At 33.7% G+C, this 24,972-nt stretch overlaps 5 protein-coding genes across 9 annotated transcripts; 3 read left to right on the top strand and 2 right to left on the bottom strand.

Annotated features, from left to right (window-relative positions):
- The first annotated feature begins 9,656 nt into the window (after window positions 1-9,656).
- LOC115878649 (methyltransferase-like protein 23) lies at window positions 9,657-11,898 on the top strand. Of its 3 annotated transcripts, none has more exons than XM_030895195.1 (3): window positions 9,657-9,762; window positions 10,102-11,596; window positions 11,654-11,898. In XM_030895195.1, exons 2-3 carry the CDS (start codon window positions 11,006-11,008, stop codon window positions 11,819-11,821), a joined length of 759 nt encoding a protein of 252 aa, XP_030751055.1. In that variant the 5' UTR covers window positions 9,657-9,762; window positions 10,102-11,005; the 3' UTR covers window positions 11,822-11,898. The 3 variants fall into 3 exon arrangements, with proteins under 3 accessions (XP_030751055.1, XP_030751069.1, XP_030751063.1); XM_030895209.1 differs by lacking the exon at window positions 11,654-11,898 and having other exon boundaries at window positions 9,673-9,937; window positions 10,102-10,729; window positions 10,783-10,915; XM_030895203.1 differs by lacking the exon at window positions 11,654-11,898 and having other exon boundaries at window positions 9,673-9,937; window positions 10,102-10,831.
- Window positions 11,893-15,612, bottom strand: LOC115878633 (28S ribosomal protein S35, mitochondrial). 2 transcript variants are annotated; one of them, XM_030895186.1, is made up of 7 exons: window positions 15,598-15,612; window positions 13,490-13,659; window positions 13,343-13,430; window positions 12,873-13,277; window positions 12,298-12,424; window positions 12,073-12,238; window positions 11,893-12,017 (listed from the first exon to the last, which is right to left on the bottom strand). In XM_030895186.1, exons 2-7 carry the CDS (start codon window positions 13,584-13,586, stop codon window positions 11,947-11,949), a joined length of 954 nt encoding a protein of 317 aa, XP_030751046.1. In that variant the 5' UTR covers window positions 13,587-13,659; window positions 15,598-15,612; the 3' UTR covers window positions 11,893-11,946. The 2 variants fall into 2 exon arrangements, with proteins under 2 accessions (XP_030751046.1, XP_030751039.1); XM_030895179.1 differs by lacking the exon at window positions 15,598-15,612 and having other exon boundaries at window positions 13,490-13,840.
- LOC115878665 lies at window positions 14,510-15,607 on the bottom strand. Of its 2 annotated transcripts, none has more exons than XM_030895222.1 (3): window positions 15,480-15,607; window positions 15,295-15,418; window positions 14,510-14,935 (listed from the first exon to the last, which is right to left on the bottom strand). In XM_030895222.1, exons 1-3 carry the CDS (start codon window positions 15,590-15,592, stop codon window positions 14,639-14,641), a joined length of 534 nt encoding a protein of 177 aa, XP_030751082.1. In that variant the 5' UTR covers window positions 15,593-15,607; the 3' UTR covers window positions 14,510-14,638. The 2 variants fall into 2 exon arrangements, with proteins under 2 accessions (XP_030751082.1, XP_030751092.1); XM_030895232.1 differs by having other exon boundaries at window positions 15,295-15,415.
- A 7,411-nt stretch (window positions 15,613-23,023) lies between the features above and the next one.
- LOC115878926 lies at window positions 23,024-23,707 on the top strand. The gene has a single exon (XM_030895540.1). The coding sequence runs from the start codon at window positions 23,024-23,026 to the stop codon at window positions 23,705-23,707; it is 684 nt and encodes a 227-aa protein (XP_030751400.1).
- Window positions 23,708-23,709: 2 nt separating this feature from the next.
- LOC115878920 lies at window positions 23,710-24,465 on the top strand. Its single transcript, XM_030895533.1, has one exon. It carries the CDS (start codon window positions 23,710-23,712, stop codon window positions 24,463-24,465), a length of 756 nt encoding a protein of 251 aa, XP_030751393.1.
- Window positions 24,466-24,972: the final 507 nt, after the last annotated feature.

The following is a 24,972-nucleotide window of genomic DNA, read 5'->3' as shown; positions in this document are numbered from 1 at the left end:
TAATCGAGGGGTAAACCGCTGGTGTATTTTGGTGTACAAGATGTTGGCATTTTTGGCATTTTCGTGGTATTATTGGTATTAGTACTAAATTATTTGGCATTAGTGTACAGAAATTCATCAGCGGTTTACCCCTCGAGGTTAATTCAGCATATGTTTTATATTATCAAATTTAATTTAGCATTTAACTGTAAGCATTTAAAAAGTGTACAATAGTTTATACTTTTCAAATATTCCGTTTTTAAAAATAAATTTTCTGTCAAAATGTTTTTTGCAGTTTGATTTCGTAATATTTTTAAAAATACATAAAATTTTAAATTCACATTTAAACTGCCCGCCTTTTTTGTGGTAGGTAATGCAGATACCTATTTTACCGATTACGTCTGTCATATTTCTATTAGTTCAGTTAGGGCTCAAGGGTGCGCTACAATCGATCCTCGTTAAACGTGTTGCCTACTTTTTACTATGGAAATGACAACTCTTTTATTTTATATTTCTCTATGGTTAAAGTCAAGAACAGTTAACCCAGAGTTAACCTAATAGGACTGCTCATTCAGCCAAAAGTGTCTGCCAGGTGCATGCCACTGCATGCGAAAACTACTCGCTTTGTGACGTCATTGTAGCCCACTTGTAGCCTTTGTCATAGTTATTAGTCCTTATCCGGCAACCAATAATACACACACGTGCATAATTGGTTACCAAATGCAAAACGTTCATTATTTAGTTTATTTATTTAAACACCTTATATGTATGCAGTAAAGAAAATTAAATCGTATTAAATACTCGGATAATGCATTTTTAAGAACAGCAGGTCCCAGCATCACCTTTTGCAAGCATTCTTTTTAGAGTACTTCCATATTTTGCTTTAAAATAATTAATAAACAAAATCGTGGGCACTTAGTATGCACTTTGTCACAATCCACAACACAAAATGAACGTATTTATACACTCTATAGCTCTAAAAACTTTAAAGACACCTTTTTTAAGTTTACCATAGGCAACTAATAATACACACTATCATGACAAGGCCACGAAGGCTTTGACAAGGACTACAATGACGTCATAACTGTCAGCTGAAGCGCGGGAAGTGTGGCGGGAAGAGGCGAACCAGTGCCTTCTATTAAAAGATCAGCCTACGGGCGGACTTTTGTTTACTTCATCAGCTGTACATACTTAGATATTGGGTTAGATTCCGTTTCATATTTTGTCGGTTGATTTTTGTTTTTAACTCTTTGATTTTTGGTATTATTTATTAATGTAGTGCAAAAAACTAATTATTTTGGTGTTGAAGTGACATAAACTAATACCAGATATATGGTCACTCTCGGTTTCTGCATAAAAAAATAGAAATTTTAAAAATTACACGTTGTGTAAGTGATTTAACCTAAAAGTGCCCATACATTTTTACTTATCGTGATTTTGTGTGTGTGTTTTTAAGACTCTAACAATTCATCAATAAAGCTTAAGTGGAGGTGTTTTTGGTGCTATGCCTCATCTTTGTTGTGTTCCTGGTGGAAAGGATAGTTACTAAGGATAGTTATTATAGTGTGTTTTGGTGCTATGCCTCATCTTTTGTTGTGTTCCTGGTGGAAAGGATAGTTACTAAGGATAGTTATTATACTAGGCAGCCTAAAGTGTCCGGAAGAGCAAGAAAAGTGGGTACGAGTTATAAATCAAGAGAATTTTATTGAAAATATCTTTAATAAATTTAAAAATAATATTCTCCCATGATGGTATTAATGAAAACTGGACAATTATGTTTATTTTATTCATATTGTGGAATCTCCACTCCAAGTGTTGCTGGTTCAGCTTCGATAGATTCAAACACGTTAGTAGGTATTATGATCTAGGGAAAAATAAAGAATATGTGTATTAGAGATCATGAAAAAGATTATTATTTTGAGTTCAAATTTTAAAAAGACAAGACTGATACAGTTTAAAAGAAGAATGTGTTTTTGTTTGATAATATATAATGTATGTTAAGCATAACATATATTTGTTCAGTAATTTTTAATGAATAGTATTGATTATTTATAATACCAAATTAATATCAAATATTTAAGTGATGGCTGAATACAATATGAATAAAATAACAATAAAATTGGTATATTTGCATAATACAAAATTAAGTTTTAAGAATAAAGGTGTTACTAAAAAAGAAATTCATATTTCTTTGTTTTAATTGGTCTAATGTTATTTACATTGTACGTAAGAATTATACCGTATCATCGAAAAAAATCGGCGTCTAGTTGGCTTGAAATGAACATCGATGACATTCCCTAAATAACTGTACACATAAAATAATTAACTAGAATTTTACAATCTTGGAAAATTTGATATTCTTGAACCTTGATTCTAAATATTCTAAATTTTTGATTTTCTTGGAATTTAGGTTCGGGAAAACGCTGATTGATTTTTCATTATTTTTATTTGTTAAAAAAAAAAAACGGTTCGGCTAACATTATAGCCTCCATCAGTGTTGTGTCATATGAAAAAATAGTGTCGAATATAATCCAAAAATTGCATATAAAATATTCACACCATGCACATAATGTTTACTGCGTACTCCACAGTCAATGTAGATAATTTTAGTGTTAAGAATAATAATTTTAAAAATATGTGGTCATCTTTTGATAAGTTTATATTAGTTTATTAATTGCAGTAAACATTATGAGGTGTGAATTATATTGTATATGTAATTTTTTGGATTATATTCGACACTATTTTTCTCATATGACACAACACTGTGAAGGCTATAGTTAGCCGAAACGTTTTTTTTTAAACCAAATAAAATAATGAAAAACCAAATGAAAACTTAATCAGCGTTTTTCCGAACCTAAAATCCCAAGAAAATCAAAATTTTAGAATAATTTAACATATAAAATGCCAGCGATCTTCATTTCATAACCATCGCTGACGCCTTTTTAGATAATATTGTATTATTTGTAAATATAATTTTTCGAACATTGATACTTGCAAAATATACATATAAATTTTGTGAATGCAAATAATAATACATCACTATTAGTAGATATTAAATGTTTTTGTTAAATTAGATCGATTTTCAAACCCCAAAATTTAAAATATATTTACATTTTACCCATTATCTTATGTACCTATACATTATTTGTACATTGTAAAACATTTGCTGCATTTGTATGGTTTATAGTTTATTTGCCAAAGTATTTATTACTATAAATAGGTATATATGTTGTAGTTATTAACTGTATATTATGTATATTTCATTTAAGATATATCATTTTTAAAATACAAACCAAAAATCTGTGGAATAATTATGTTTTCCATGTATTCTACAACATATTTATTAATCCGTTATATCTAACTAGCGTGACGTCATAAATCTCGCCCGTAGGCTGATCTTTTAATAGAAGGCACTGGGCGAACGTACGTCTTATGAGAATGAGCAATCCTATTAGTTTATCGTGAGTTTACCGTTCTTGAGTTAAAGTGAGTTCCATAAAGAACGTCTTGAGTTAAAGTCTTGTTAAAGTTATCTACTAACTAGGGTTTTTTATTTTTTGATTCCACCAGCAGCCACCCATATACGTATTACTTTTTACAAATATACTCAGCCTAATCTCCAAAAAGTGAAGCCCAAACAATGAAAGAACAATATGGAATTCTGCATAAGTCTATTTCACCCGGATATTCATTTAACTGAGCATGCCTCACCTGAAGAAGTTTTCATTGGTCGATGTTTTTAAAGGGAAGTGGTTGACTGACATTTCCCCTAACCTTCAATTTTATTTATATTTTTATTATTTATAATACATTATCATGGAGTTGGAAAAATATCAAAAAATAGTTGGAAACAATAAACTAAACAAAATCACTCCTTTACGCGCACAAATAAAAAATAATCCAAACAGAACTAAAACAACAATCAATCGGAGTTTGGCGCAATCGCAGTTCAATCCATATCCGGGTGAAATAGACTTATGCAGTTTTAATATGGAGCTGGGTTATGTTGTCTTTTTCTTACGGCACAGAAATTGCACACGGGGTTAAATAGGGAACCCTGAGTATATTTGTAAAAAGTAATACGTATATGCAGCCACCAGAGATAGGGAAACGTGATACCGTCCTATTGGCGACATTGATTTATGTCGGTCCTCCAAAGAAAAATATGTGCCGAATAGCCGTGGCAGCTCAGGCCATAAAATTTTAGGTAAAGGTGTGGATCCGGTGGCTGACCTTGAAGCCCATATTTGCTGCATTTGATCATCGATACTACGCAAGCGCACATGGTCGATGTTGCCAAATTGCAGTTTATTTTCGAATTATTTGCAGTTGAAAATTTTTTTTTTTGAGTGTTAATCAATTATAATACAAATTCTATAATTAATTTTAGAATTTCAGATTTATCTTGATATCCAAAATTAAGGTAAGAAAGATAATGAAGATTGTGAAATGAAAGTATTATGAATATATAAAATTGTAATAATAATAACATTTATTTATATATTTACATTAGAATTAAAAATTATCATTTACGGATTTTTTTCTTAATGGTTTTAAACTTATTAGAATTATTTTAATTCTTTCAAGTTATTTCATTTCTAGTTATTTACAGGCAACAATAGTTTTGATTATATGTATTGATGTATTGAAGTACTACCATGACGAGTCTTATAGAACAATACACGTCAATGGAAGATAGAGGTAACATCTTACCTATAATGTTACTAATATAATATACTTTGATTATAATGTTTGTATCATAATTTCTTAAAAATATCAAGTTAGTGGATTAATAGCCAATTTTAGACATATATTTTATCGAAGAGTGTGTTGATAAGACTAAAATAAGCTTTGTTTTATCTTTTTCTCTTTAGAAGGGAGATAGTTTGTGCCGTAGAATACATTACAGTATTTAATATCGTGTACTTTGATATTCTTTTCTTAATTTACTGTAATTTCTTGGTTCGTATAATGCCAAATCTTGACATGGTGAAGGTTGAGTTTTGATCTTATTAGTTTTATACCTGTGTTTATACAAGACCAAATTAAGACTTAGTTAGTTTGTGATTTATATTAAGATCTTTCTTATAATATTTGTCTTAAACTTAATACTATATTATGCTTTGTGTGGAAAATAAATGTTAAAATATCTTAATTTTGCATATCCTATTCCATCCTTCCATTAGGAAAAATATATGGTTTATAAATCATGAAAATTAAATAAATTAGGTGTAAGAATAAAGAAAACTTAAGGTAGCAGAAAAATAATGCAATATATGTATAAGCAGAATTAAACAAGGTAACTGTAAATGTTGCTGAAGCTGATTCTACAATTTTAATTACGGAGGCTAAAATGCCTTTTAAGGCCTCCGTAGTTTTGATGGAATGTTAAAAAAACTATTATGAACATGACATGGAGCTACAGCATTTAAAAATTTAAAAAAAAGAAAAAACTTGGACACATCCCTTTTAATTTCCCGAATTTTTAATAAAGCACTTTTTAAACGTAGCATTATAATCTAGATCAATTAGATTAATTATAGGAATCTAGAATTTTATTTCTATTTAATTTTATTGACTATGAAAATACATAATAAGCATTCACGTTTCACGTGTTGTGCGAAATATTAAAATAATAATAGAAATAATATACCGCGTACTATGATTGAAAAAAATAGCGTCAGCGATGACTATGAAATGAAGATCCTATCCTTTTATATGGGAAATGTCCTCAATCGTCATTTCCTAGCCAACTAGACGCTGTTTTTTCGATCATACTGTATATATTGACAAAACACACTGAAAAGCACATATTTGTTTTCTACTGAAAATAATTCCAAAATAACTTGCAATCTGGCAACGTCGAAGATGTGCGCCTGCGTAGTGTCTGTGACTATATACAGCAAAAACTCGTTTCAAGGTCAGCCACCGGATCCACACCATTACCAAATTTTATGTTTTTGGCTAATCCAGGGCTGATCCAAAGGCTGATCTATAAAAAACTGCTGGCAACTGCTGGGTAAAGGCTGGTAAAGGCCCTTGACCGGTAATGGTGTGGATTCGGTGGCTGACCTTGAAACGAGTTTTTGCTGCATATAGTCACAGACACTACGCATGCGCACATCTTCGATGTTGCCAGTTTGCAAGTTATTTTGAAATTATTTTCAGTAGAAAACAAATATGTGCTTTTTAGTAGCGATGGGAACTATCGAATGAATTAGACTATCGAATGGTTAATGAATGAATGATTTCAACTATCGAATGGTTTTATTCGAATAAAATCATTCATTCATTTGTAAGCCTAATGTGACAAAATGGTTATCGTTGAGCCAAGACTATCGAATGCTTTTGATAAATGAAATTTAGTATTCGTTTGATTTTTGTATGCGTCAGTGCATTATTAGTTCCTCCAAATTTTTATAACTTCGCCGTATAAATACTGTGCTATTTTTGCGTTTATTAAAATAGTAAATATACTAAAATAGTAGTTATTTTTTAATTTTATTTATTGACGATTGTGTGCATGTGCAGGTGGTCAAAATTTTTCCGAAAATTTGTGTGGTTTTCCGTAGTCCGATCTTTCAATTCTTTAATTTTATATGGTAAATGGTCTATTTTTTAATGGGAAATTTTGAGAAGTAGCAATTTTTTAGAGAGATGAGATGAGCTTAAAATTAATTTTAAAAATACATATTTGTATTTTAGATGTTTTAATAATATGAATTAGTTGAACTTAATAATCATATTTAAGTAATATGGTTAAGTAAATGGTTATCGAACTCAAACTATGGGGTGAGAAAATTAAAATGAAAGTTTTACACGTGCCAATTTAAAAAAAAAGTTAACGATGTTTGTATTTTGTTTATGCTAATTCTCTTACATGTAGTTTTTTGCGAAGAAATATTTCATTTATTTTTTAAAGTAAATGCCAGTAAAAGTAAATATAATTTTTAAATAGAAATATGAAGCACCTAATATAAATAATTTTGATTTCTAATTTTTTATTTATATTTTCGTTCCATTACACTGCATGATTAGAAAATTAATAAATGTTTATATTTCATGATTTTAAAATTTGTTGTTAATATAACAAATTAGTTCTGTAATTATTATTATTCAATAAACCAACGTTGCCAAAAAATTTAGAGACTATATTATTTTTAAATAGGATCTAATATAAATAATTTTGACATCTAATTTGTTGTTTATATTTTGCTAATACTTAAAAAAAATATTTATATTAAATCATTTTAAATTTTGTTGTTAATAGGTATAACAAATTATTACTGTTATTATTATTTATTAAACCAGTCTTTGCTTAAAAACATTAAAAATCATTTTCTTACATCCAAAATAACAAGTATTATTGCAGTGTAACAACAGGATATTAATAAAAAAAAATTCAGAATATATAGACATACTATCCCTAACTAACTAAAGCCAAACAATAATATTCTTTGCTAATATCAACTAATACCAAAATATGGCAACAGCGCCCTTCATAATGTATTTTCTGTGTAAATACTAGCACCTCAATAAAAAAAATAATGTGTCGTTATCTATATCTGACTCCGCAAAAAATCAAAGATGCCGGCTTCTTTCATAGCATTGCCACCGACCGCTGTCGGGTTTGGAAACCTACGTCGCCGGGCGACAACTAAAATTCAGTTAATATTTTATTATAATCGATCCTGACGAATGAATGAATTTCATAAATGAATGAATTTTATAAATGAATGGTTTTTGCTGCCGAATTACTAGAATACAATATTTCAAGGCAGATGACGGATCTATTCGATAATTTTTATTCGAATAGTTTTCAACGAATGTTTTCTTACTATCGAATTATTCGAATGAATTGCAACTATCGAATGTTTCGATAGTATTCATTCGATAGTTCCCACTACTACTTTTTAGTGTTTTTTTTGTCAATATATACCGTATGATCGAAAAAAAAGGCGTCTAGTTGGCTGGGAAATGACGATTGAGGACATTTCCCTTTGATATTTCCCATATAAAATGACAGCGATCTTCATTTCATAGTCATCGCTGAGTATTTTCAGTTATAGTACGCCGGTATATTATTTATATTATTATTTTAATATTTCGCACAACACTTGAACGCTTATTATGTATTTTCATAGTCAATAAAATTAAATAGAAATAAAACTCTAGATTCCTATAATTAATTTAATTGCTCTAGATTATTAGCTATACGGGCTATACGTTTATAAAGGGCTTTATTAAAATTCGGGAAAATTAAAAAAAAAGTTTTTTCTTTTTTTTTAATTTTCAAATGCTGTAGCTCAATGTCATGTTCATAATAGTTTTTTTTAACATTCCATCAAAACTACGGAGGCCTTAAAAGGCCTTTTAGCCTCCGTAATTAAAATTGTAGAATCAGCTTCAGCAACATTAACAGTTACCTTGTTTAATTCTGCTTATACATATATTGTATTAATTTTTCTGCTACCTTAAGATTTCTCTATTCTTATACCTAATTTATGTGATTTTCTTAGCATATATGATTTATAAACCATATTTTTCCTAATGGAAGGATAATGAATAGGATATGCAAAATTAAGATATTTTAACATTTATTTTCCAGACAAAGCATAATATAGTATTAAGATTAAGACATAACAAATATCATAAGAAAGATCTTAATATAAATCACAAACTAACTAAGTCTTAATTTGGTCTTGTATAAACACAGGTATAAAACTAATAAGATCAAAACTAAACCTTCACCATATTGTCAAAATTTGGCATTATAGGAAACAAGAAATTACAGTAAATTAAGATCAAAGTAGACGAGATTAAATACTGTAATGTATTCTACGACACAAAAACCATCTCCCTTCTAAAGAGAAAAAGATAAAACATAAAGCTTATTTTAGTCTTATCAACACGACACTCTTCCATAAAATATATGTCTAAAATTGCTATTAATCCACTAACTTGATATTTTTAAGAAATTATGATACAAACATTATAATCAAAGTATATGATATTAGTAACATTATAGGTAAAATGTTACCTCTATCTCCGATTGACGTGTATTGTTCTATAAGACTCGTCATGGTAGTACTTCAATACATCAATACATATAATCAAAACTATTGTTGCCTGTAAATAACTAGAAATTAAATAACTTGAAAGAAATAAAATAATTCTAGTAAGTTTAAAACCATTAAGAAAAAATCCATAAATGATAATTTTTAATTCTAATGTAAATATATAAATAAATGTTATTATTACAAAATTTTATATATTCATAATACTTTCATTTCGCAATCTTCATTATCTGTCTTACCTTAATTTTGGATATCAAGATAAATCTGAAATTATAACATTAATTATAGAATTTGTATTATTATTGATCAACACAAAAAAAAAATTCAACTGCAAATAATTCGAAAATAAACTGCAATTTGGCAACATCGAGGATGTGCGCTTGCGTAGTATCGATGATCAAAAGCAGCAAATATCGGCTTCAAGGTCAGCCACCGGATCCACACCTTTACCCCTTGACCTTTACCAATATTCCATTTCCGGTATTACCCCATTTCCATATCTCTGATTACGATTGGCCTCCTAAGGGCCTCCTCTTTCCTCCTTGGTCCTCCTCCTTTAAACCTTCCATATTTTTTACCATTGGCAATCTTGTTTTTTTTGTTTCTTTTTATGAGAACGTGGTGAGAACTGTCAATTGACTGTCAACTGCCATCGTCAGTTTTAATTTTCCATAGCTTTAATTATAGTTTCACGTGTTAATAAAAGGTAATTTTGATTTACATGCACAAGTTTTAAATATGCCCACGACTTCCTAAAGTATCTATATCCAATTTTAACTTGCAAATTTTCAATGTCAGATAGTTCCACAGAACAAGTTAAAAAGTTTGTTTTTACCTCCGGTAAAAATTCAGAAGAAATTCTAGAAATATTTATCCCAGAGGTATAATTATTTTTGATTGTATATTTAATTATTAACATAACATATTGCTAATTATTTTGGTGTGGGATTATTGGTAACGAATTAAAATAATTTAGGCATAGTGGGCAGCCTATATGGTATTTAACTTGATTTTACTTTAAACAAATAATGATTTTCTTTTGCAGCTTGTTCAGGCTAGCTATTCCTTTTATACTTGGCCATCAGCAACAGTTTTAGCTTGGTTTTTGTGGGAAAATCGTGGAGAGCTGCAAGGAAAGAAACTTCTAGAATTAGGAGCTGGAACAGCTCTACCAGGAATTTTAGCTGCTAAATGTGGTGCTATTGTTACCCTAAGCGATTCTGCTACACTTCCCAAGAGTATAGCACATACTAAGAGAAGTTGCCATTTAAATAACCTAGCTTTAAACGAACAAATTAAAGTAATAGGCCTAACTTGGGGATTGTTCCTGAGCAATTTAGATAGTATTGGCCCATTGGACTTAATTCTAGGTTCAGATTGTTTTTTTGAACCTGCAAATTTTGAAGATATTATTGTAACTGTTGCATACTTGATAGAAAAAAATCCAGGATCAAAATTTATTTGTACTTATCAAGAGAGAAGTTCAGACTGGTCTATTGAACATTTACTTGAAAAGTGGAATTTCACTTGTAAAATTCATAATATAGGAACGTTAGGGGCACAGTCAGGTATAGATATTCATGAGTTTATTGGGGGACACAGCATACATTTACTAGAGATAACACAAAAATCTTAAAATGGCTGGTAATGCATCTCGGATATATAAACTTTATGTGAGTAATATTCCATGGACAGTAAGCCATTTTGAATTACGCCAATATTTCAGTAAATTTGGACCAGTCAGTTTAGCCAATGTGGTTTTTGATAAGAGTACAGGGCTATCTAAGAATTTTGGATTTGTTCAATTCGGTAATAAAGAGGGTTTTGATAATGCTCAGAGTTTTACCCCACACAAATTAGAAGGCAATACATTAAAAGTTCAACCAGCTAGCCAAGAAGAGTAGTGCAAAAACTTTATATTAAAATAATAGGTAGTATAATTCAAGAAAATGGCAAACCAAGCAGTAGATGATTATAGTGATCTAATAGATTTAGGAATTGATGTAAATGAAGATGACATATTGAATAACAAATTTAATAAATGTGTTATGCATATACAGAGCATTGCAGGGAGTTTGGCAAATGAGACATTACTTAAACTATATGCTTTCTATAAGCAAAGCAATGATGGACAGTGTAATATTCCTAAACCATCATGGTATGATATGAAAGGTAAGGCCAAATGGGAAGCATGGATCAGTTTAGGAAATATGTCTAAAAATGAAGCAAAAATTAAATATATTAATTCAGTAGTGGAAATATGTCCTGATTTGAGCTTAGAAGAGACTCAAAGTAAACCAGAAACATGGATTAAAGTTTCTTCGATGGCTCAAAATGATCATTCGCCTTCAGAAAAAGATATTTGTGATTATATTCGTAGTAGTGACTGTAAAAATGTCAGAGAGTACTTGGTAGTAAATAGCAACTGCAAAAATAAATTGGATAAAAATGGAATGGGGTTGCTACATTATGCTTCCGACATTGGTAATTTGAAAATATTGGAATTGTTGGCTTCTGAGGGACTGAATATAAATCTTCAGGTAGAAATATATAAGTATAGTTCATGGAAAATATTTTTTTAATGTTTGTTTCTGTAGGATTCCGATGGTCAAACTCCATTACATTATGCTGCCAGCTGTGGTCATATTGATTGCATAAAGTTTCTTTTATCTAAAGGAGCTAGATGTGACATAACTGATGCTGAAAATTGCACTCCAATAGAGGTTGCCTGTGATGACTCTGTTAAAGCAATGTTAACCGACTAATTAATTTTTCTGTTGTGTAGCTCCCATTTATAATGTATCAATCTGTCAACTTTATAAATAAATAAATATAATTTAAGGAAAAAAGGAAATTTTACTTAAAATTGCTATATTCTAAAATACAATACTTATAAACTTGGTAAATTCAATAATTTCTTAACAGCTTCTCCATATTTTCCAATAGTATAGTCATTTTCTCCTGTAATATAATACTCATTGCATTACATGATATATCATTAGAAGTAAATTATTACCTTCGTTCATATAATAAGTTACAGCTTTTGAATACTCTTCAATATTTGGTATTTCCTCAACTTTTTGACCAAATAATGCTTCTACGCTTTGTTTGGATGCATTATTCTCCCAGATATAGTGCTCCATATCTGCCTCAGATTTTAATTCTTCCCATGGTTCAACTTTCTAGGAATGATATTAAAATAAAAACTTGATGTTTAAACAGATTTAAAAAAAATATTTACTTTTGATTCATGATACAGTGCTGTTAACAAATATAAAGCGTAATCATAGTTTTGTTTTCTCAAAGGGCATCGATCAGTAACAATGGTCACTGTATCATTAGCTTCATTGTATCTATCTCCAACCAATCTTAAAAGGCAAATTAATAAAGTTAGTCATGACAGGGTAGAAAATAATTTGATCAATTGACTACTAACTAGTTTAGAGCTGGATACACAACAGTAGAATTTTTACATATTTAAGTTGTAAATTTGTAAAAATTCTATTGTTTTGTATTCAGCTCTAAACTCTACTGTTCACTGTGATAAAGGCATGATAAGTGATAATCTTATATTTCATCTAATAAAATTTATATTGGTCTTGTTCATTAATTAAGAAATATGAAGTGTTATTGTAAATCTAATGGTAATTTTTGTAAGTGTTCTGCGAATTGTTAAATTCTATACTTTAGTACCTTTCTAATTGATTATTGCTTTTTTAAGAGAGAGCCATAATGTGCCATAATCACTTCAATAATATCTATTCCATATTAAATAAAGAAAATTCTTATTCAATTCATTAATATTATATTACTTACCTCCTAAATTTATCTGTTTCTCTTTCATTTAATTTTAAACTTTTCAATTTGAATCTTATAGTTACTATTCTAGCCAAAGGATCTCTAATTGTGGGACTACTATGACAATAATCGCTAGAAGTCACCTCCACTGGAAAGAATTTCTCCATTTGTTCTACAGATTTAAGACTTTTTGGCCAAGGCGTGCAAAACTTTTTTAAGGCTTCACATTGACGTTTGATAACTGGTGGAGTTAAATGTAAAAAGTTTGGTATCTTCATTAACTCTGCATTGGCATATTTATCAGGAGGTGCCCCCTTTTCTACATATCCCTGTCTTACAGGTAAGGGAACGGAAGCTGGATGAAAACTTCTAGGACCAGGCCAGACACTGCCCCAATCTTGATCTATTGGCATTTGATTTGTTCTAAAAATTAGCAAGATTTTAAAATGGTATACATTATATTTCTTGCTTCACAGTCTATTCTATACCTAGGGTCTGGTAAAGGTGGTCTCTGAAAGGGCTTCCTAATAGTTCGATTTGTTTTCACGTTGTATAAATTAAGTGCCTTAAATTCGTCTATAAAAACATTATATGTGGAATATTATGCCAACTAAAAGTAATTCTCGTTATCTTACCATTTTTACTTTGAGGAGCATTATGGTATTGTAAAATAATCTGCTTTTCCAAGTTTTTGAAATTAATTTTTTCTAAATTCCTGGCTAAATTGAACATTTTGAAAAAATATTGTTATAAAAACTAACCTAAAAACTAAAAATGTTGTCATCAGGTTGTATTATGTAGATAGGGATTATGGAGTCTAAAAGGAGGAGGCGAATCGAACGCAAAAATTATGGGCCCAGTTTTTGAGATCTAAATGAAGTTCGAAAATCGCCGTTAGGGGCGCTTGTGATGATTGGGATACTAGAAATACACAGCTTCTTATGGCAAGAATAACTATTTTGTTATAAATTATAGAGCCAAGTTAATATTTGAAGCTGCTAAAATAAATCTTCCCTAGAACTGTTGTACAAAAAGATAGAAGTTCCAGCAACAAATTTATCACCAGTTCAACCTTTGATTTGATGTAAACAGTAATTGTTTCTTGATGAGAAATGCGAATGAAATAGTTTATGGTGTGATTGTGTTAGTGTTTTATTAATAGTTTTGTTGATGCAGTTTAAAGGTTCATAGTTTTTCATTAAAACATTTGAAATTGACATGTTTACATGCAGTTTAGTGTGATACCATTTTAATAAACATTAAAATCTTTCGAACTAGTAGTGGTTTTATGGCGATTGACAGATTGAATAACGAAAATTAAGAGTATTTTATCAGGAATAACTTAATCATAAATGGAAACTGAAGACTAACGTTACCATTGCACCCTTTGATCGGTGTTATCTATTCCATAACTTTTTATAGCTGAAACTAGAGAGTAGGTATATTGAGCTGAAACGTTTCCTGTGTTCAATAGCGTTTTTTCTAGCGTTGAATTGTAAGTTTTAATGTCATTAGCAAAGTTTTGCAAATTGTCACTGTTTCAGACAATTAAATTCAAGATATATTATATTCAATGTCACCTAATAATTGTAAAGGTTTTTCTATTGATATTCACTTTATTAATATAAGGTAGGTTTGTAAATAAAATATTAATGAATAAATAATGTACTCAGTTTATTTCAAAAGCACAAAAATACAGAGTTGTGAATATGTATATACGCTGACTTATTTCATCATATAAATATTTATTTAGCAATATTAATACATTACAACTTTTGTTTCTATTAACTAAGAAAAAAAACTTTTTCAGTTGCTTCACTCCTTACACATGGTGGTTTCCTCTTTCTTTTATTACTAGAGAAATATGAAGGCAGGTTAGGAAAAATTCTTGGAATTGAACCCTCCTTTAATAATGGTCTACCCCGCTCAATTCTACTGATAGTTCCGTCAGTTAATTTGATCTCATAATGAGTCAAAATATCTTCATCTAGAAAATGTAGTTCACAAACAGCATCTTTGCTGCTAAGTGTCTTGTCTGATCTGGGTATCGCCTTTTGCCACTGCTGTAGCAAGCTAGGATCCTAATAAAAGATATATAATTGTTAAATAAAATAAAAAAAAAACATTTTTCACTATTAAAGCTGTTATTTTGAGAATACGATCTTGAAGTATAAATATTTAATATTCACTTTCAATAGCACTGTTCAAACTGTGGTTAATATAGGTACATGTCAACAGGTAATTTTAGCACCTAGTAAGTATTAAATTATTTTAATTTTATAACAAGGCCTCCTAGGTTATGTTATACACATGTTGATTTTAGGCTATATTTCCTATTAATTTGGTTTATAATTTAATCTGTACACTGACAGTATATAATTTTAATGTTTTTCTTAACATCTATCCATAATTTTTATAAATAAATAGTCATACTACTTACATTAGGAGCTTTGAAAAGGCTTGGGTTTCTTTCACCCCGTTCTTTATTTGCCTTGTTTTTATTGGGATTCCCACTTGTACAGCCAGGTACAAAGCAATTTCTACCACGACTCATTGTTGTACTGCTAAAAATTCAGTAAATTAACTATAAATTTTATTAAAAACACAATTAAATCGTATACTAACAATGAAAATGTAGTATCCCAGTCGATCGCAGTGCCTCTGCTGTCAAACCGAGGAAGCTGCTTAAAAGTGGGGACAGAAATTTCAAATTTGCCCATTGCCGATAAATCTCCCATAATAGGGATATTAGGGGTGGCAACGATATATCGATATATTTTCTAAAATATATCGATATAATTATATCGGTAAAGGTATGTGGATCTGGTGGCTGACATGTGGCTGACCTTGAAACGAGTTTTTGCTGCATATAGTCACAGATACTACGTATGCGCACATCGTCGATGTTGCCGGATTGCAGGTTATTTTGGAATTATTTTCAGTAGAAAACAAATAATGGGCGCGTTCAGGGACGGTCAGCGGCTGAGTGGCTGAGTAAGCGGTTTCCCTAAACGGTCTCTTTTTACACGCAAAAACAGTCAGCCGCTGAGTAAAATACTCAGCGGTCGGTTAGCCGCTGTGTTCCCTGAACGCGCACAATGTGTTTTCAGCGTTGTTTGTCAATATATACCGTATGATGGATAAAAACGGCGTATTTCCCATATAAATTTACATATAAAATGACAGCGATCTTCATTTCATAGTCATCGCTGACGCCATTTTTTTTTCGATCATACGGTATTATTTTGGTATTATTTATACCGTATGATCGAGAAAAAACGGCGTCAGCGATGGCTATGGAATGAAGATCGCTGTCATTTTATATGTAAATTTATATGGGAAATGTCATTGATGTTCATTTCTCAGCCAACTGGACTCCGTTTTTTTTCGATCATACCGTATTATTATTTTAATTATTTCACACAATACACGTGAACGCTTTTATTATGTATTTTCATAGTCAATAAAATATATAGAAAAAAACTCTGGATGTTATAATTAATCTAATTGCTCACTATGCTACGTTTAAAAAATGCTTTATTAAAAATTCGAAAAATTAAAATGTGTTAAAGTTTTTTTTAAATTTTTAAATGCTGTAACTCCATATCATATGTTCATAATAGGTTTTATAACATTCCATTAAAACTACGTAGAGTACGTAGGAACGAATAAGGCCTTCAAAAGGCGTCCGTGATTATAATTGTAGAGTCAGAAATATTAATATATAGGTAGGTACCTTGGTTACCTTTTGTTTAATTATCTGCTTATACATATGTATATATTGCATTATTTTTTCTGCAACCTTAAAATTTTTCTATTCTTACACCTAATTTATTTGATTTTCTTAGCATATAATATGATTTATAAAGAATATTTTTCCTAATGGAAGGATTTGCAAGCATAGGCGTACAAGGCGGCCCGGGGGTGCCGGGCCCACCCCACACGTTTCATGTGCTGGACACCCCCAGAAAAATCTTGAATTTTGACTAAATTATGACTCTTGACTAAATATTAATTTTTATTTGCTTGAGATGTAGTAAAAATTACTTTTTTCTAGTTTTGTTTAGTTAATATTATTGTGTTTTGTTCAAAAATTGTGTATTAGCTTTCATTTTTTTACAAAATTTGTAGGTATTTAAGTAATCCACGGTAACACGAGTCTATCAAATTTATTAATAGTTTTAAATGTATTTACAAAACAAAAGCCCTATGCCCCCCCTAGGCCCACCCCAGGATGAATTGCTATAGTTACGCTATTGTTTGCAAGTATTAAAATATCTTAACATTTATTCTCCACACCACAAAGCATAATATGTAGTAGGTATTATGACAAAAAAAAATTATAAGAAATATCTTAATATAAATCATAAACTAATTTAAGTCTTAAGTTTGTCTGTGTATAAATAAATCTAATAAGATCAAAAATGAACCTTCACCATATTATCAAGATTTTGGCATTAGAAAAGAAATTACAGTAAATTAAGAAAAGGATATCAAAGTACAGGATATTAAATACTGTAATGTGTATTTTACGACATAAACCATATCCCTTCTAAAGAGAAAAAGATAAAGCATAAAGCTTATTTTAATCTTATCAGCATTCTTCGATAAAATATATGCCTACAATGGATGTAATTGTAATAAATGTGTCATATTAGTAGTACCAGTAAGAAAAAATCCGCAAATGATATAATAATTTTTAATTCTAATGTAAATATATAAATAAATGTTATTATTATTACAATATTATATTACATATAACTCCAATTACAATCCTAATACTTTAACTTCACAATCTTAACATTATCGTTCTTACCTTAATTTTTGATATCATGATAAATCTGAAATTATAAAATTAATTATAGAATTTGTATTATTTATTATTACTGATTAACACTCAAACACTTCCCCTAGGAGATGCAAGACCTTGTCGTTTTGGTGGGGAAGCTCCTGGTCAGGTGCTGAGGGGAATCACCTCAACCAAGGCGGGTTAGACGATCCGATGAAAGTGGGTCTTAGTGGAGCACAAGCAAAAGCAAGGTGCAAAAAGGAAGCAAAAGCCAAAACTCTCCTTAAAAAAGGAACCAAGAAACAACCTGGCGCATCTCCACCAAAGGGCAAGAGAGGGAGCGAAAACCTCTCCCCTTTGCTCCGGCATGGAGAGAAAAAAGCCAGGATAGAAAGCCGTCCCACACCGAGAAGCAAGCAGGGACGTATCACTAGCTATGTTGCTATTGCTGGACAAGTGAAAATTGCGGTGCTGCCAAAGGATTATCCGGAGGTTGCACTGACCACCGACCAGCTCTAGAACAGGCGATACTGGACAAAATAGTAGCGAACGGATTGCTACGCAACGATCCACAAAGTGTGGGTCAACTGCGCTTTGCGGGGATACACTTTAGGGTGGGCATGGTCCTCATTGATTGTGCATCTGAAAAATCGGCGGATTGGTTGGTGGAAACGGCACCTAAGCTTAAAAATTGGCAGGGGCCGGGACCGGTTGCAATGAGGGGAGAAAACATCCCTAAAGGGACAACCGTCACGGTCTTTCTGCCAAGAAGCAAAGGGGAAAGACACGACCTACTTGCTAGACCTTATCCAGGCTCAGAACGAGACTGTAAGTACATCGAGCTGGCTCAACTCGAAGGAGGAGGGCCATGGTTAGGTCCTCACAATAGGAATTGACCTCAAATCCACGGAGGCAATAGAGAAAGAGGGATACTATCCTCTATTATAGATTCGGGACAGTACCGTTATCAGGTCCAAGGAAAGAACAAGCTAAAGAGGGGGAGAAAATGGAGACAAATACTCCAGCCTCCACCTCACAGGTACCTCAGCCGGAGACAAGCTCCTCGACAGTGAAGGACACGGATGACGAAACTCCAACCGTGGAAGGGTGCATATCCTCGGAGGAGGTTGATGACCACTCCTCGGAGGAGGAACATCTGTTGTCAGGGGGATGGGAAATATCCTGTCTCCCCTACAACAGGGAGGTCCTTACATACCCCAGAAACCTGATGCATGGGATATCCCAAATAAACCTGCACCATGCAAAAGGGTCTTCCTCCACAATCACAAGACTCTTTGAGAAAAACCAACATGTAATGGTACTAGCCCAGGAACCCTGGGTGTATCAGGGACAAATTAAAGGGTTGTCTGGAAAAAATTCCAGTGTAATATACAATGATAACAGGCAGGAATTTCCTCGAGCATGTATTCTTATAAGAAACAACATTAACTACACATGTGTTTCAGAATTTACCACCCGAGATCTTGTTCCAATCATGGTTCGACTTAATATCGAGGATTGTAGCAAAAATATCGTGACTGCCTCTGCATACCTTCCGGGTGATGGGCAGACACCGCCTCCGGAAGTAGAGGAGCTCGCGCGATTCTGCAGCCAACGGCGACTACCTCTGCTATTGGTATGACTCCAATACGTACAATGAGCTATGGGAAAGCACTAATACTAACACTAGAGGTGAGTGTTTACTAGTTCCTCTTAGCATACAATCTTGAAGTTCTCAATATAGGGAAACGCGGGCGGAAGTATTAGATTTAACAATCGGGAGTGCTAGTGTAACTATAGTTACGTGAAAGATTGGATCGGGGGTCTCAATGGAACCTTCCTTATCAGATCACAGAATCGTCGAGTTCAAATTAGGAGGAATCACACTCCAAACCGAAATTCGAAGAAATCCAAGAAAAATCGATTGGGAACTATACCACACCAATATCGTAGACAACCTGGACCAAATAGATGCAGGTAGGGCTAGGAACCACCTGTATCTAGAATGGTACACGCAAGGGAAGTCAGTAGTGCAATATTGGATGCACATGAATCTATAGTTGTCCCACAAGTAAGGGCATACAAAAAAGTAACAACAAGCCCTGGTGGAACAAAAAGCTGGCCAATCTTAGATCGGAGGTTCGACGACTCTTCAACATAGCCAAACCCAGCGTCTAATGGCAGCTCTACACCGAGAAATTAACTGAGTATAATAAGGAGATTAGGAGGGCAAAGCGGTCTGACTTCAGATCCTTTTGCGAAAACATAACTTCAACTACTTATGCACCTATATGGCCAAGAGTGGGCCCATCCCCAACATGGCACTTAAGAAACCTGACGGAATCTACACGGAAGGAGATGAAGAGAGAGCTAACCTCCTACTTCATACACACTTTCCAGGTAGCATACCATTGATACGCAAGTAGCTCCGACCGAACCCCACAATCCTCGCAGGGAAGACTTCCCAGTCTTCCCCAATCTCCAAGACTCCCCATCTCCCGATAACCAAGCTAATAATAACAGAACAAGAACTGAAATGGGCTATTGACACCTTTCAGCCTTATAAAACAGAAGGAATAGATGGGATTTTTCCTGCCCTTCTAATGAAGGGTCAGCTACATACCATTACAAGAAGCAGCTTAGCGATGACACAGAAACTGCACAAATTCTAAACTCAACTTTGATTTTAAATTATCAACATTTTTAGAATTATCGGAAAAAACAAAAAAAAACGTCCACATATAACGCTACTAAAGTTAATGAATTTTTGTCTCTTTTAATGAATAAACAAGGTTCATGTTGTGAATGTTTATAACCCATTTTTGACAAAACTTCATTCACTCTCGCATTCCAAGCTCTGGATGCCTGTTTAGCCCAAAAACAGCTCTTCTTTAAAACGGTAACCTTATTCTCTTGATTTTTAACAACAAATCCTTCAGGTTGTTTCATATATACTGGTTGATCAAAAACGCTGCCTTTACATCAAGATGTGTAATTTCAAAATTAACTTGACTGCTAATGCAATCAACAGTCGCAAAGTAGAATGTCTTACTACTGGAGAAAACACGTCACTGTAATCCACACCCGCTTTTTGTACACAACCTTTCGCCACTACACGCGCGCGATGTTTTACGTCTCCGTTTTCACTCGTTTTGCGTTTGAAAACCCACTTGCATTGAACAACAGTTGAAGAGTCAGGTAAGTTGTCCACTAATTCCCAAGCTTCATTATCGTCAAAGCACTGAATCTCTTCACACATTGCTTCTTTCCATAGCTTAGCATCGTAACTTGCCATAGCTTCTTTCACAGTGATTGGATCATCATAAGAAGTTATCATTGCATCATCGTTAGGCATTTTCCTTCTATGTATGGCAAACATAACGTCTACAGTACGTCTTACAAATCGGTTCCATTAGGTTTATTTAAATTCTTTGAGATTTTCTTACTTCCACACATTCTTCTGTTGGTAGTTCTGTAATAAAATCTTCATCGCTGGATGAAATGATTGACTCAGCATCACTAAAAGATTCATCAGTCGAGTTATCTGGCTGACTGACCTCAGCTCCCACTGAATCTGATACTTCTTGTAGTTCATATTCTATGTTTCTTGGTTTTCTTATGCTTCCTTCAATTACTACGTCTCTGCTGATATTATTTTTCTGTCTATCGGATCATACAGTTCTATAAGCCTTTTATATTGTCCACTATACCCAACTAAAAAACATTTTCAGACTTTTTATCCCATTTCTGTTCATCTTTCTCTTTGGTACAAGTGTCATGGTTTTGCTACCAAAAATTCGTATTCCACTTACATCTGGCCTCTTGTTGAACCACATTTCATGTGGAGTTTTCTTCAATCCTGACACTACAGATCGAGTTCTGAGATAAACAGCTGTTGCTACAGCTTCCCGCCAAAATTTTTTTTTCAAGCTTCTGTGTCATATAACAAACAACGAGCTTTTTCCACTATGGTTCTATTCATCCGTTCACTCATACCATTTTGCTGCAGAGTATAAGCATTTGTTTGCTGATGCAAAATTCCTTGATTCTTATAATACTCTTGAAAAAACTTCCCATCAAACTCTGTCCCTTGATCAGTACGAAAAACTTTTATTCGTTCACCTTTATGATTTTCTACATATTCTTATAACTCCTTGAATTTTCAAAAAGCTTCATCTTACTTTTTAAGAAATATGTAAACACCATTCTCGTATAGTCATCTTCTAATATCATAAAATATCTTGAGCCTCCTATAGATGTCACTTCCATCGGACCGCATAAGTCCTCATGAATAACTTCTAAAATAGATTTTGCTCTATTGCCCTTATGATTAAACGGTAGTCTCATTTGCTTACCTTGACAACAGATTTCGCAAATGCCTGAGTCACTTTGTGATAAACTTCCTGTATAATCAAAGCCCTCAACTAAGCCATTCTTCATAGAATTCAGGTACTTGCAATTTAAATGTCCAAAACGCCTGTGCCAAATTTCTCCTGAGACTGCTAATCCTGCTACTAGTTTTGTATGTGGCTCCACAATATCTAATTTGTAAACATTTCCTACTAAACTAGCTGTAGCGACCAGTTCGTTTTTGCTATTAAAAATGTTACACCCAGTTTTGTGAAAAACAACTCTGTTATTATTCTTTATTAACTGGCTCACAGACAATAAATTAGTCATTAAGTCCGGTACGTAGAATACATCATTAAATTCACTTTAATTAAATGTTGCTTATTTTTCACCTTTGTTTTTCACTAATGTCTCGTGAGTTCTGTGTCACCACCACATTCAATAGCTAAACTATTCTCATTTGCCACTGTAATTTCCTTGACTGGAACTTCTCTTACATTTTTTAAACAATTTCTTTGAGCTGTAAGATGAGCACTGCAACCTGAATCAATGTACCAGTCTGATTTCTCAAATTTTCCAGTAAGAAAAACAGCATTAAAAGCACTAGATGTATTATCTTTACTGTAATCTTTCTTCTCTGGACATCGGTTCATAAAATGCCCCATCTTCTTACATCTATAGCAGATAACCTCACTTTTTCCTTTATTTATGTGGCGGACTTCCGAAGGTAGCAAGTGCCCGCCACAGATTGGTTGGCTCCACGGGAGGAGAGTAGCAACCTTGAATCGCCACCCAGCTGATATCTGTCAATCGGGGAAGAAGAAGGATTCTGTGGATAGACATTCGACCTTCAACATTCACGTTTCGCGCCAAGAAACCGAATTCTTATGTTTTGTAATAGTTATTTAGTTTGTAACAATTGATCGAGTTAATTAAATGACTTAATTATTTAGTGTGCCTAATTTGCTACCCGCAACGGCCACATTGGTGACCCCGACGAACGTGTGAGTGCAACAAATTCAGATACGCAATGTCCACCTCCGACACGAACGACTTTCAAACCGACGATCAAGTCGTTATTGCCCGTGTAGGGATTAAAGCACCGGAGTTTTGGCGCACAGAGCCCGAACTATGGTTCCTACGCCTGGAAGCCCAATTCAGGCAAGCCAAAATAACATCTGATGACTGCAAGTTCGATCACACCGTAACAAGTTTAAACAGCGAGGTCCTATTAGAGGTAGCCGACATACTACTAAATCCAACTAGAGGTAGGGCCTACGAAGACCTCAAAACGAGACTGTTAGATAGATATGGCAGTAGCGCTGATGACAAAATTCACCAGCTTATGGAAATGACCTTGGGCGACCTTAAACCAACACAGCTTCTCCACCGAATGCAAGCTTTGGCCTCAAATAACGTTTCTACGCAGGTTCTAAAGAAACTCTGGTTAGACCGCCTACCACCCCAAGCCCGGGGAGTCATAGCAATCCTGGATGGAGACCTGGAGGAATTGGCCAAGAAAGCTGACAAATATATACAATGTTCTAGTTTTCCTATCATGGCCATGGACGGAAAGCCTTCGTTAAACAACAAAGTAAGTTTGGACGAGAAAACTGACGGGCACTGCTACTATCACAGGAGATTTGGGTCCCAAGCTAAGAAGTGTAGAGCACCATGTACCTTCTCAAAAAACGATCAAGAGGGGGCGCAATAATCATGACAACCACTGCCCCCCATGCACCACGTCGCCTTTTCGTCTCAGATAAAGCCCTAAAACTGCAGTTCCTCGTTGACACTGGAGCCGACTTAAGTGTGCTGCCACGCAAAGCATGTTCTGCTTTAAAACCTAGTATGATACGCCTATACTCTGCTACTGGTTCCTGTATTAGAACGTTTGGGCAGAAACAGTTGACACTTGACCTTGGTTTTGGCCAGCCAGTCACTTGGACCTTTGTTGTTGCAGATGTCACTACTGCCATCCTAGGTGCTGACTTCCTCGTACACCATGGTTTCACCGTAGATATGCGAAACAAGCGCCTTGTGTGTCCAACTATACCAAGCAGCATTACGTGTGTGTCTCGACGAGTAAGCGCGTTGGAGGTGGGAATATCTACTGCCCATCCTTATGACCGACCAACGGATGCACCAGACGACCCTGGAAGAGTCCAGCACTATATCGACACCCAAGGCCCACCAGTGTTCTCCAAGCCGCGCAGGCTTCCACCAGACCGTCTACAAGCTGCACGGGCCGAATTCAATCAACTTATACAAATGGGCATTGTTCAGCCATCAAAATCGCCATGGGCTAGCCCGCTTCACATGGTCCAAAAAGCCAACGGCCAGTGGCGTGCTTGTGGGGATTTCCGTCGGTTAAATGCAATTGCCAAGCCTGATCGCTATCCAGTGCCACATATTCAGGACTTTGCAAATCAGCTACATGAAATCTTGTACATGCATTCCACCAGATCCTAGTCCGCCCAGAAGATGTACAAAAAACGGCTGTTATTACACCTTTTGGTTTGTACGAATTTCTACGTATGCCCTTTGGCTTACGTAACGCCGTCCAGACACTTCAGCGGTACCTCGACCATCTCTTCCGAGGGTGTTCATTTGTATATGTGTACATCGACGACATACTGGTAGTCTCGGAGACGGAAGCAGAACACGAGCAGCACTTAGCAGTAGTTCTCCAGATCCTAGAAGCAAATGGACTCCAAATCAACAAAGAAAAGTCCAAATTCCGAATACGAGAGGCAAATTTCTTGGGCGTCACAGTCTCCCCAACTGGAGTCAGGCCTCTGCCAGCTAAAGTCAGTGCTATTCGCAGTTTTCCGCAACCAACAACATACAAACAGCTACGTCGCTTCCTAGGGATGGTTAATTTTTATCGACGCTGGTTACCGAATGCCGCAAAAGAGCTTATGCCACTCACCGAGCTACTTTCCCACCAAAAGAAAAAGCAACAGTACCTCAACTTGA

This window comes from Sitophilus oryzae, unplaced genomic scaffold, assembly GCF_002938485.1.
Source record: "Sitophilus oryzae breed Bouriz unplaced genomic scaffold, Soryzae_2.0 scaffold_1063_pilon_pilon, whole genome shotgun sequence".
Taxonomy (NCBI): Eukaryota; Metazoa; Arthropoda; class Insecta; order Coleoptera; family Curculionidae; genus Sitophilus; species Sitophilus oryzae.
Note: the sequence above shows the minus strand (reverse complement) of the source record. Positions and strands in the feature narration are given on the sequence as shown.